This window comes from Epinephelus lanceolatus, chromosome 19, assembly GCF_041903045.1.
Source record: "Epinephelus lanceolatus isolate andai-2023 chromosome 19, ASM4190304v1, whole genome shotgun sequence".
In the NCBI taxonomy this organism is placed as follows: Eukaryota; Metazoa; Chordata; class Actinopteri; order Perciformes; family Serranidae; genus Epinephelus; species Epinephelus lanceolatus.
Window position 1 is genome coordinate 22,693,080 of NC_135752.1, and position 13,121 is coordinate 22,706,200.

Sequence of the window (13,121 nt, forward strand, 5' to 3'; positions counted from 1 at the left end):
ATGTAATATTGATTCTTAGTGTGTGTGTGTTTGTGGGAGAAGAAGAGGTGGTACATTTCTTCGGCAACACACTCCTGTGTTTTTATAGTAATGTTTTCTTGACATATTTAGATAAATAAATAGGATCATTTAAGCATCAACAAATGTATTGATTAAGTATCTTTAATGACACCAGCTGCACAGGTGCAAATGTACAGTAAAATGCACTGACCATTGAACATTGTGTTTTCTCTCATGTGCAGTCGAGAGGTGCTTCAGGAGGTGTTGGACACAGACCTGAGCAACGAAGCTTTCCCCTTCTCTTCCCACAAAGTTGTTAATGCAGTCGGGCATCAGGTAAGAACACACACACACACACACACACACACACAGGCACTAGTGTTACCAATTACACCAGACATTTTCCAAGAAAAGATATTTATCAATAATACCCAGTACCTGTCGAGTGCTGTGTTGAGTCACTGCTAATTTAAACTGAACATTTCCAACGGCTGCAGCTTCACATTAAAAGTATTTAATTGGCGAAACACAAATTGACTTTTCTTATTAAACTGTCACAGTAAATGTGTTTGTCAGTCACATTAGCACTACTGCTAGTTTTGTTGACAGCGGATCAATTTGAAATACTGCAGAGAATAATGGAACAAGAAGGAGCATCCACAGAGAGCTGCAGGAGACAGGCCGCACACCTCTGAAATAAATCTAAAATATTCTCTAATCTAATCTAAATCTAAATCTGAAATATTGCCAGATGGGCACTTTTGTCGTTTGCTTTTAACACCACATCCTCTGCCATTGTCTTGATGGTTTTTTCTCCTCCTCTCCTAAATGAAATCTGACTCCTGCTACTCTATGCTGCGACCAAGCTCTCAGGACATAGTGGTCAAATGTGGAATTTAGGTGGGCCATATCTTGTTTATCTTATTCACAATAATACCGATATAATTTTTAATATGAATATTTATAATGGGATACTCACGATATTTAGACTTGTTGACATATTGACGTCATACTGTTACCCATGGCAACAACAAGCACGGCTGAAAGTGGTTCCAAACAGACGAGCAGCTTCAGTAGTGTGGAATGAACTGTGGCGTCCTGAATGTTTTATGAACAGCCCCCGACTTTGTGAACTGTTTTAGCGACTTACGAGTTACCTTCCCTGCAGAGGGAACTCATTCAGGGGCCCCATATGTATATATATTTTTTGTAACTAATTTGTCATATTGTCAAGAATATTGTTATTGCAAAAGTACTATTGTACAAAAGTGTAAAAGTAAATATTGTGATATTATTTTAGGGCCATATTGCTCACCCCTAGTGTCGGTCCATGATGCCATCTGGCCCCACTTTTTCCTATTGACATCTGTAAATTAGTTGATCCATTTTTTGAAAGTCACAACCCCTGCAAAATGACTTGTTTCAGTATCAGAGTTTTATCCATTCAGTCCAAAAACATTTCTAAAGTCTGGAAAGAAGGCACTATTAAATCATGTTTATCCCCATTCAAGTTAGCTGCTCTGCTGGGCTCGACTGCTGTAAGTCCCTAGTATGCTTGCTTTATGAGGCCCACAGTGTGGAAGTTGAAGGTAATTTCATGCCGCAGAAATCAAGCTTTTTTGACTTCATGCGCCACTGAGCAACTTTCACAGAATTGAATGGGGGCCAACTTCAATGCTGTGTCTAGTTCTCTTTACATCCATGGCTCCGACTCTGCCGCTGCTGCTGTGGCATCCGATGTCCGACTAAGTATTGATAAAAAAGCAAGGTTATATAATCCCTGTATGCCCAAACACCGTGTAACACCGTGTAATATCAGTAACACCGACTACTGCACACACACACACCCACACACCCAGTGCCTCAACTCATTTCTACAGTAATTGGATGTGGTACATTTTTCAGCTTCAAAATAAGCTTGTCAGTGCTAGTTAAATAAAAAATGAGTAAATTAAATAATACTTATATGAAAATGACACTGCTGAGTGACACTGGTTTACTGTTTCAAAGGTTTAGTCAACAGCAATTGTAGACTCCGTGTGTGTGTGTGTGTGTGTGTGTGTGTGTGTGTGTGTGTGTGAGACAGATGGAATGTCTCAACAAGGCGTCCTTGTGACTTCAATATCAAGTCTGTCCGCACCTATTTGTTTTTCTTTACCTCTGTCCGACTTCTATTGCTTTCTCCTTCTGTCCCTGAGATCTAACATCTCAAAACAAACTCAACATGCTGTTGTTTACCAGCACTGGGGGAAATCATGTATTTTCGCTGTATTTTTTATTCAGTTTTTAAACAATATGAGGTAATGGAGCCTCGGCCTCTCGGTTTGACCTCCACACTGTTCCTGGCCTTGGCTCAAAAAGAGCATGTTGTACCGGCTCATGCGGCGACACATATGTCCACACGCTCTTGCTCTGTCTTAGTTGCTCTTGCATGAATTATGCAACGCTCCGGTGATTGCAGTCAGCATCTTCTCACAGCTCTGCAGAAGTGTTTGTGCATGTGTGTGTGCGCGTTGCTTGTGCTGTGTTCCAGCTGGTTGCTGGCCTCGTCTGGGTGACATTTTAATGGCTGCACTGCTGCGAGAACAGAGCTCTCTCTCTGCCCTCTGCTCCCCTCATAGCTCATTAGACTCGCTCGCTCTCTCTCTCTCTTCCCACCTCGCCAGTCGAAGCGAGTGTCCTGGCATGCGTGTTCGGTCACATGGATTCATGTTTATATGCATTTTTGTACTTGTGTCTGCTCTCCGTGTGTCTGTGTTTGATGTTTGGCTGGTAAAAGTTTGAGTGACAGCGTGCATGAGGCATGCACGTATTCCTGTGTGTTTAAGTTTGTCGCTTGTGGTATTTGGAGGAGTGTGTGTTGTGAACAAGCGTGGGCCTACATGTACTGTCCTCCTGAGAGTTTCGTGGCGTACATATGGGGCCCAGGGTGATCCCTGGCCGGCCAGATGGCCTGGCTGTCACAGCATCCACTGGGGAAACTGTTGGAGAGAGTTTTCTCTCCTCTTTTTTCGCTCCCTTCCACAATTTCCCACTTGCTTCTTTTCCTTCTCTTTTTTTTTCCCTTTAGCTTTCCCGCTTCCTTCACGTATATAATTTTGCATCTTAACCATTTCTTGTATTTGTCAACATGGGTGTTATTCTCATAGTATATCTAGTGTGTGACTATAAAGGCCTGACAGATACTAGAAAATTCAACCAGCTCTGTATCATAAAATGTGGGTTGTCTGTGGAAATTAACTTCCCTCCATCTTTCCAGTGCCCACATCTTCCTGCTCATTTGCGTCATTCAGTGGATTTTCGCTGGCCACAAGACTGTTGCTAAAAACTACAGATGGTACTTCCCTTACGTTTGTATGCCTGTCGCCAGCACAGACAAAAAGAGTATAGAAGCAGATCGAGAGAAAGAGGCGCCCCCTCTGTCTGGCTCGCTTAAACTCAGATTAAACAGTTAAAATAGGCCGAACTGATCAACTATAAACCAAGATACTGTTAGTGTATTGTCTACTTCCTGTCCAAAATGTTTTCAGAAACATATAGTGTACTGTTTGGCTGTAATACGCAAGTTTGTGAACACAAAGTAGGCACCATACTGTTTCCTGTATAGTAAAATCTGAATCTGAAGAATATAAACCAAGATTCTGTCACTGTATTACCTGTTTCTCACCTAATATGTTTTTAGAAACTGAACACAATTTGCTTTGATTAGGTAACTTGAATCCCACTCACTGGCTTCACTTTCAGACAAACACAGGCAGAGTCCAGGCTTTAAAGTTCAAAATTTGTTTTGAAAATGAATATAGGCAGGAGGTAACAGCACAGGCAAATGATTGTTGTCCACAGATAACAGGTGTAACAGGTATTGATGATCAATGATTGATTTGACTGACATATAGGATGAAAGTAAAAGGCACCATGAATGTAGCCTTAGTGGCACAAATGAATGACATTAAACAGCAGTCACAATGTAGTATTTAAAGGGCGGAAACAAGGTGCTAAAAATCCATTAATAGGCAACAATTGCTTTAATTAATATTTGTGAATATTAATTCACTGGACAAAGAAAAAAGCAGATCAATTTCTGATGACTGCTAATGTTTTTCTACTCTTAGCAACACGAATAGTAACAAATCATAACACATAGTGAGTGTCCTGCCTCACAAACAAATGCAGGAAATTAAGAAATGGTGACATGGCATACAAACCTGGCAGCGTGCCACTGCCACACACAACAGTAAAACTAGATTCAAAGAAAATTATAAGCCTCCTCGTTCCCAAGGGCAAACAAGACAATAAAAGTGGACTCACTCATCGGGTCAGTCAGTATAGGGAGCACCATGAATGGGAGAGTGCCGTGAGACAGCCACGGTCAGAGGAGATGGAGGGAGTTCTTCACAGATACATATTTTAGCATACTGTTAAACTGTAATACCATACTAACCAACATATTGATTTCAGAGGGGCAACTTGCATTATGTCACCCATCGTCGGGAGCATTTATTGGTCCGGTATGGCGCAGTGCATCCTGGTAGTTGTAGGTTTTTTATCTCTTGAGCAAAAGCAAATGCCACAGCCTCTTTCCTCTGTTTTCTGTATCTGAAGTATTTGCATCTTTCCACTGCATACATGGACCAATTTAATGAAAGACCACCTTCCCTGCAGTGAAGTCCTTCTTATATTTGTTCTAATTAAAAACATAAGTAGTCCCTGTAGCTGCTGCAAACTGCACAGCGTCGTGGACCCACTTCTTGTCACTCTGCTGCCTGACTTGCCTGCCATATTGATGTGCACACCGGTTTCTTTACATTGGAGTGACGCCTTCGATTCAAGCCTTTGAGGCTGTAGCTTTATGTTTCGTCAGGATGTGTGCATCCTAGAGACATAGGAGAGAAACGCAGGTAGTTTTTGTCTGTTTCCAAATAGCAAAAACGAAATGACAAGATACACACAGTGCAGTTTTCACTGAATGAAAGACAGATTCTAGTTGTGGGTGATTGTTCCACAGCAGCAGAGCAGGTCACTACAGCAGCTCCAGGGATTTCTGTGTTTACAAAGACACAATTTTAAAGATGATATCTATGAAATTGAGTTTTTTTGGAAAGCTGTGCTCCATTCAACACTGTTCTCACTGCATTTTCCAAAAAATGTTATCTTGCCCAATATTCATAATGGACAAAATTATGAGAATAACAACCAGGTTGACAAATACCTTCCGTACACCTCAATTTTCCTGTTGGTCATCTTGTACGCTTCACCTCTTTCTGCCTCTCAGGCCTTGTCTCTACCTTCTTTCCTGCACTGTTTCTCTTCTGTTTTCTCTGCCGCTCCGCTGTCATTCCCACCCCTTAACCCCCATCAATCTCTTTAAGGACTTAGAGCACTTTGGACATTCACTTCTCAAAGGAAATTACAGTTGCCCTGTTTCCCTCTTTGTGTGCCTTATCTTATCCTTGCATCTCCTCTATTCTTATTCTTTTCTGTTGTTCCCTTGCCTTTTAGTTTCCTCTCTTCAGCAGCAGCACACAGAAGCTGCTGTTTGTATTAAAATGCAAGACAAGTAGATGTGGCCCTTAAAGGTGAAGTGTGTGTGTGTGTTTGTGCTTGTGTGTGTGACAGAACACAAGCAGAGGCACAGCAGCTTGGTCCTCTACATGCCTCTCTCCATCTCTCTAAGCCTCCCCCTCTCTCTCATCCAGGTGCGAGCGATGCGTCTGTCGTTTGTCGGAGAGCTCGGCTGGGAGTTGCACATTCCCAAAGACGCTTGCCTTCCAGTCTACCATGCTGTCATGGCTGCTGGGAAAAAGCACGGCATCATCAACTCAGGATACAGAGCTATTGACTCACTCAGCATAGAGAAAGGTAACTTTTAGTAAAAGGTCATAATGTCGATAACTAATCCCAGCGTGCAATGCCAGCTCAGGTATAGATGTACTGAAATTTAGCCAATACATAAGTTACCACAAAAACTACTTTGAACTACCTGGTAATCAAAATAAACAGAAAACAGCTTCTCAAAGCTAATATCTGTCTATGTTTATCAGGGTACAGACACTGGCACGCTGACCTTCGCCCAGATGACACCCCCTTGGAGTCGGGGCTAGGCTTCACCTGCAAACTGAAGAGCTCGATCCCGTTCCAGGGCCGTGATAGGCTGGAGAAGCAGAAGGAGGAGGGGCTGAAGAGGCGCATCGTCTGCTTCACCATTGACGAGTCAGTACAGCCTGAGATTATATGCTAGGCAGAAAGAAATGAATGAAAATGTGCTCACAACAACAGAAAATTGTAGTAGACATTGAGGTGATTTTAGAAGACACTTTTTTTTTTTTTTTTTTTTTTAAATAGAGCTTCCTGGAGTGGAGCCACCTACACTTCTTACACAAAAAAATTCCTAACTATAACCTAAAATAATTAAGAGAATGGTCTTACTCAGAGAACAGAATACTTAAAGCAGCTAAACCAGTTATGAAACAGTCTAAATTTCATATCAATGCTTCTGTGTGATCTACATTAGCAAACAAGACCATATATAGAATTATAGTTATTCGTAATACCTGTCCCTGGGTCCGACCCCCTGCAAAATCAGATGAAAAATTTTACGGCACACAGACCGCAAGCAGGCAAAGTGTCAAAGTGAGTTGTACATTAGTCCGTTAAAAAGAAGGAGAGAAGATTTTTCTTTAGAGAATTTTATTTTGTCGTGACATTTAGTGGTTGGAGCTTCAGCAACAAAAAGGAAAGAATTTTAAAAGCTTAAATGGACAGTGACAAAGCACAGGGGAAAAAAAAGAGTCAACCTTGGTCAGACAGCAACAGATGAAGAGATTGTGGGATTTGAAAGTGTTCAAAACTGATCCTGAATCAGCCCTTTTCCTCCTAGGAAGGTATGTAATGTGTAGGTTTTATTTATGAAATACATTGTGAGACATTGTTTTAGACAGGAAAATGAATTCATATATTGACATCAAACCAAGTTTCCTGTGTCTCACTGTCATCATATTATAGTTGATCTTACATAGCCACAAAAAGATGCATTACCTCATGGCTAGGCATCCTGCAGACAGCTGTTCAATATATATACACATAGACACACATTATATAGGATTTAAAACTTAAATGTCACCATTTAATGCACCGCACCAGAATGTAGCTTTAAGCTAATTTGCTTCTGTAGTTCATTGGAAGGTCAAAACAGAGAAACAGCACAATAGCAAACAGCACAGAGTAAATGCACAATACAAAGTTATGAACACACAACACAAAGCCTCACACAAAAGCACATCACAAGTGTCTGCTTGTCAAAAACAAAAGCAAGTTATGGAGACAATAAGTAAGAATTCAGGGTCAGTGAGTACAGAGCTGAGCAGTGTTTTAAGTTGGTTTTCAAAGTGCTGATGGCGCTGCAGCTCCTCACATCGTCAGGCAGGGTGTTCCACTGATTTGTGGCTTTTACAGAAAAAGCTGATTGTCCAAATGCAGTGCGGCAAAATGGTACAGTACAGTCTCATATAGAGGATGTTCTCAAGATCTAATTTAAGTTATCTAATTGAATTAGAAACAAAATCACACAGTGCAGGAGAGGCCAAACTACGTAGAGTTTTAACACCAGGCACAAATTTAAAAAATATTCTAATTCTCAGAGCTCAGTAAAATGTATTTTCCCCAGTACCCTGATTAAAGTGTGTTCAAAATTAATTGTGTCTTTCTTTCAGTCGCTTCTAAAACAAATGTACTGTAGTGCCATGTCAAGATCGTTATGACATGAGGCGGTGGTGCCTGAGCCACAGATACACTGTGAAGAAGCAGTTTGATATATATGGTTATTATTGAATTTCCTCATTCCTACTTTCTTATTTCCATTTCAGACATGAGCCATGCCAGATTTCTTTTAGTATCCAGGACCAAACTGAAACTTTGAAAACATTTCTGTCTCCTCCTATTAGATTTTTGCCCCAAAAATATAAAACATTCACAATATTTCACTTAGTTACGATTCTAAGATGCAGTTACACCAAGTCGAGCTTTGGTTATTATTAATGTTTAATCTACAGATAGAGGATTGCGTTCCCTAATGAGTCGAGGAAAGCCTATCAAACTACACACACGAAACTGCACGATGGTCAAACTAAAAAAATGTTTTTCTCTGATCCTGATGAGTTGACATGCTGGAGGTGCAAGCACACAACAACAACAACAACAACAATTAGTGACCATGAGAACACTGCTTTCTTTAAGGGTAGATATGTTATCAAAGTGGGCATATTCTGTTTGGTCCTGACAGTCGTGATTAGTGTGAACGTGTGTAGTTGTGCTTGTGTCTGTATATACAAGTGGATCTGATGTGTGCAAGAGGGAGTCAGTCTGCTGTGTTGGAGTGTGTTGGTCTAATGAGCTTACAGCCAACAGACTTCTATACATGTTTCTGTGCACACGAACAGATTTCATTAAATCTGCTCTGGGTTTAAAGAAGAAAAGTCCAACTTGAATTAAATGAGTTGATTTTGTGAGTGTGTGAAAGACACAGGGCATGTGTGGTGTTTGTTAGAGTGTAGTTAAACTTCTCTGTTTTTCTCTTTCTTTCTCTCTCTCAACCAGGAAAGTACCGATGTTCGGTCTGGAGGCCATTTTCCGTAACGGCACGCCTGTTGGTCATATACGGCGTTCTGACTATGGGTTCTTTATCGACAAAACCATCGCATATGGATACATCCGCAACCCTGATGGAGGAGTGGTAAAGGCCTTAAACACAAAACACTTACACATATATCCTCAAACTGTATCCCTATCAATAACCTCTGTTATAAATCAGTTTTGTTTTTCTGGCTGTTGTCATATTGTCTCATTCTGCCTGATTTTTCTTGAAGGAGCTCTACGCAACATTTGGAGCTTTAATATCGTAGCAAACTACTTTTTACTGTGTAAAGATACAGTGGAGTAATGGCGTCCTGCGCGGAGAATGAAGTCATGCTACATCTGTGTGTGTGTCTGTGTCTGTAATGTGTTACTAGTAACGCTTTACAGTAATAATATTACGTTTTCCAGTCACAAGTAGTACTCATTACAACTTTACTTGTGCTATCATGTCACTACTGACTTGAAATACAACCATCACATCAGCGAACTCATTTTTGAAATTGTCACGCTGCACGGGCACGTCACAAAGCAGCAAGCTAGTTTGGCAGCTGGAAATATTCCCATTACTTTGATTTTGTCGGGAAGAAAAAGGACAAATGACAAGAACACAGTTGCTGCAGGCAGTCGCACTAAAACTCGTTCCACTGCGCAAAACACGTCCCCAAACAACCAAAACTGGATTTTAATCGTGAGCAGCTGCAGGATACAAATAAGTAATAAAGCTTGTGGCTGGATATGTTGTGGATGAAATGTTGCTCCACGAGCGACTCTGTCTTTGAGGCAGAGCCGTGGGGAAAATACCAGTCGCAGGCAACTGAAGACCCCCGGGAAAAAAATAGAAAATAAAAATATCATTTGAACGCTATTTAGCCTTAGCTACACTTACTGGCAATTACCCTGACATTCAGAAGCACACATCTGAATTTTGGGGAGATATGTAACTACCTATTTTATGGGGTGTAACGGAAAAGTAATAAATTAATAGTGTAATGAATTACTGTTGGCAGGGAGTAATAAGCAAAGTAATACTATTACTATTACTTTTGAAAAGACTAATAATTAATGAATAATTTATTACATTTTTAGAGTAATGAGCCAAACACTGCCCTGTGTGTGTTGTAATCTGAGCTTCTCTTTTCCAGTAGAGATTCCAGCCACAGGCTCAGCATCTTCCACGTTGAGAGCTGTGTACAATCTCAATTCAGTCAAATTATTTGTCACAGTGCAATCAATACATTTTCAGTAAAATGTAACTGTGTCAGTACCTTAAGTTTGTGTTTTCAAAAAGATTGTAAAATTAAATTAATTAATTTAATTAAAATTAATATAAATGTAAAGACCTCTGAATCATATATAGGCCCTGAATGTCATATAGAGGTCCTTTAAATTAAGAAAATGTTTTGCCAGAATGGTGAGATTACCCCACAGACTGATTGCTGTGTTGGCACTAAGAAAATATCTTGAAATATCTTTTTCTAATTAATTTATATTTAATACATTTTTTATATTATTTTTGTAATTTGTGCATCTGCCCATGTGAGTCCACTACATATAGACGACTTTCATATTATTTTACATCAGCCCACCATATCTCATCTTCCAAATGCTCAGAATGAAACCAAAGTACTTTATTTGTGTAGTTGCATATAAGGATGTGAGCCGGTAGGTGCATCAGTCTCTCTTTATTTATGTATTTCTTAAGGTATTATCAATCGTAGCCTCAGGCTGTCGGTCAGGTCCCACTTCGACTGAATAATAAGTTTTATTGGCCAGCGTACAGTTTTGTGTGTGTGTGTGTGTGTGTGTGTGTGTGTGTTTCTCTCTTGACAATAATACAGACGCACACAGAATAACAGATGGAGCATCAAACAGAAGGAGGGAAGCAGCGAGAGAGACAGAAAAACTTATTGGTTGGAGCAGTTTGTTCAAAGGCAGAGTGCATTTTTTAATCCAGAAAAAAATAGAGCAGTCCTTCTGTGATTTGTCAGAGTATTGAGATCTGTATCTGTGAGTGTGCGCTCAGTAGACACACGCACTGTGTGTCCATTTAGTGTGTGTGTGTGTGTGATAGTGTGTGTGCCCTCGTGTTTGTGTTTGCGTGTGCTCATTTGTTTAATATATCTCCACGAGTCGTGACCAGCAAAACAGAACAAAGTGGATTGACCCTTGACTTCAGTTCGGAAATGCACTTACTCAAATGCGGACATGTGCACACACACACACACACACACACACACACACAGGTCTGAGGGATCTGGTCTCCTGTCACTTAGTATTACAGAGCACATCCCCTACAATCACATCACTGACTTCTACCGAAGTGTGTGTGTGTGTGTGTGAGTCTGTGTGTGTCTGACAGAGAGAAGTGTCTTCTCTCCTGAAAGTGTCGGCGCTCCTCTGTATGCTTGATCGCTCTCCGTTTCTTTCTGTTCTTTTCTTCTTATGTTTCCTTTTCAGTTCAGCGTTTCACTGCTCTGTGGTATAGTGATAACTAAGGAAATGGGCACACCATTAAATGGATCCCCCAATTTCATTGGCTGTCAGACCGAGTACTGTACATGCATCAGTGGTTTGACGGGTGAATGAACTCAGTGTTCCCTGAAAAAAAGTGGTTATACCATTAAGCTTGAGTGTACCACACCATCAAATGACAATGGGCGAGATGGTAAATTGAGCAGATTCGAAACAGCGGTTAAAGCATCTTTAACTTCTGTTATGTGCAATGTCCGAGTGAAGTGGGAAATGTGGGCAGGGTATAAGTGAAAGAGAGATTTAAATAGGTTCCTAATATTTTATTGGATAGCTCGTTCATTGGAGGCTTATATTTTATCTACAAGTGCACGTCACACACTGAGCGAGCCGCCTGTTAATGGTGCTGTCGGCAAAGCAGGAATGATTGTCCATGTAGCTACTTCCATGTTTCAGATGATACATCATGTTTGTAGTCGACCAATTAAGATGAGTTTACATATCACCTTGGGTTCATCCTTCACCTTCTCAAAATGATCCCACACTTTGGATTTCCTGCCCGACATGTTATTAACTAGCCTGTGGAATAACCGCAGGTACCAGCCATGGAAATTAAGGGCTATACACACGCCGTGTCTTTAACCGCCTGGAAAATGCGAGGTCAGGCGCTGGCTGCTACTCTTGTGCCTTTTTTGTGTCAGCTTTCAAAAGCGCGGCAACAGGTTGCTTCTAAAGTTGCTAAACAACCTTAACAAGCTGAGTGCAGAGTTGGTCTTCTTCCATGTGCTGTTTGTAAGTGTGTAGGCCTATCGTCCATGGGACAGATGTAAAGCTCTGGGTAGCCCCGCACTAAACTATTCATCTTTTCCAAATTTATCACAGACTGATATTTACGGAGGAAGGGAAAGATATCTGTCAGCTGTGATTGGTTTGTAGTGTGAGTGTCTGTCCTTTCAAATTAAGGTTTCAATTAATTTTGACAAGCCACAGCTCCTAATAGAGTTTCACTTTTATTTTAGTTTCCTGTGACAAAGCGACCAATGAAATCTTGCCGACTAATGAACTTTCTGGTTGACTGATCGACTATCAGGGGGCAGCCCTTGTAACCCGATAATCAAACACACACCTCTTCTTACAATCTTGCTGTGCAAGCTGTAACCACACACAAGTTAACGATCAAGTGCAGTTTTATATCATGACGTTCAAGATGAGTCATCAAAACTACCGTAATGTTTTACAGGAAGAGGAATGACAGACACTTTTATGTGAAAGTATTTGTCGTTCTGAAAACGTCAGCAAATGCGTCACAACTGGTAACTGGGAGCTTTCAGATAAATTCCACCTCTGAGGTCATGTATACAACAAGAGGGGGCGCGTACATGTGGGATGTAAACACAACCCCATTTGAATGCAGCAGTACACTTGTCCATTTAAACCGAGACAAGGGCATCGGCGTCATTCCTGGTGTACCTCTGCTGTAAAGTCACACGGCTGCAGGTATTTTAAGATGGAATAAAGGCAGCTTTGTCCCTGAGTAAGGTCGTTGGTACGATGGAGCCTTTGATCACAATATTGTTCCCTATACTTCCCTCAACATGAAAGTAGTAAAAACTAAGTGGCGATGAGAGAGATTTCTGCGTTTGTGCGTGAATGAAAGAGGGCAAGAGTGACAGATCAGTGGGAGAGCTGCAGGGAGAGAAAGGGGGAGTCAGTCAGTGAAAATTAGCTCTCTGGGTTACGAGGGAGCTGACATTGACTCATGAGTGAATGGATTGCTTTCAGCGTTTTATAACTCCTGCGCCGCTCTCCTCTGTCAGATAGGAACGCCGTGAAATTGTCCGTTCTGGAGCGCTCCGCCAGCTGGGAACATTATTTTCACAAAGAGTGTGGATTAATTGGTCATCTCATTTTCACCCTCTGTTTTAATCTCCATCGTCTCCTCATCTCCCAAAATGTAAATTCCCCCTCCCCTCCCTCCTGGCTGTTCATGCTCTGATCTCTCCCTTCCTTTTCGTTATCAG

General features: G+C 41.1%; 1 protein-coding gene across 1 annotated transcript in view; it reads left to right on the forward strand.

Moving 5' to 3' along the window:
• The window catches only part of sardh (sarcosine dehydrogenase), a 78,377-nt gene that overhangs the window by 60,995 nt on the left and 4,261 nt on the right, over positions 1-13,121 (forward strand). The window contains exons 18-21 of the mRNA XM_033647525.2: positions 243-336; positions 5,697-5,859; positions 6,042-6,210; positions 8,593-8,728. Coding sequence (XP_033503416.1) covers positions 243-336; positions 5,697-5,859; positions 6,042-6,210; positions 8,593-8,728 — 562 coding nt within the window. The remainder of the gene's footprint in view (positions 1-242; positions 337-5,696; positions 5,860-6,041; positions 6,211-8,592; positions 8,729-13,121) is intronic.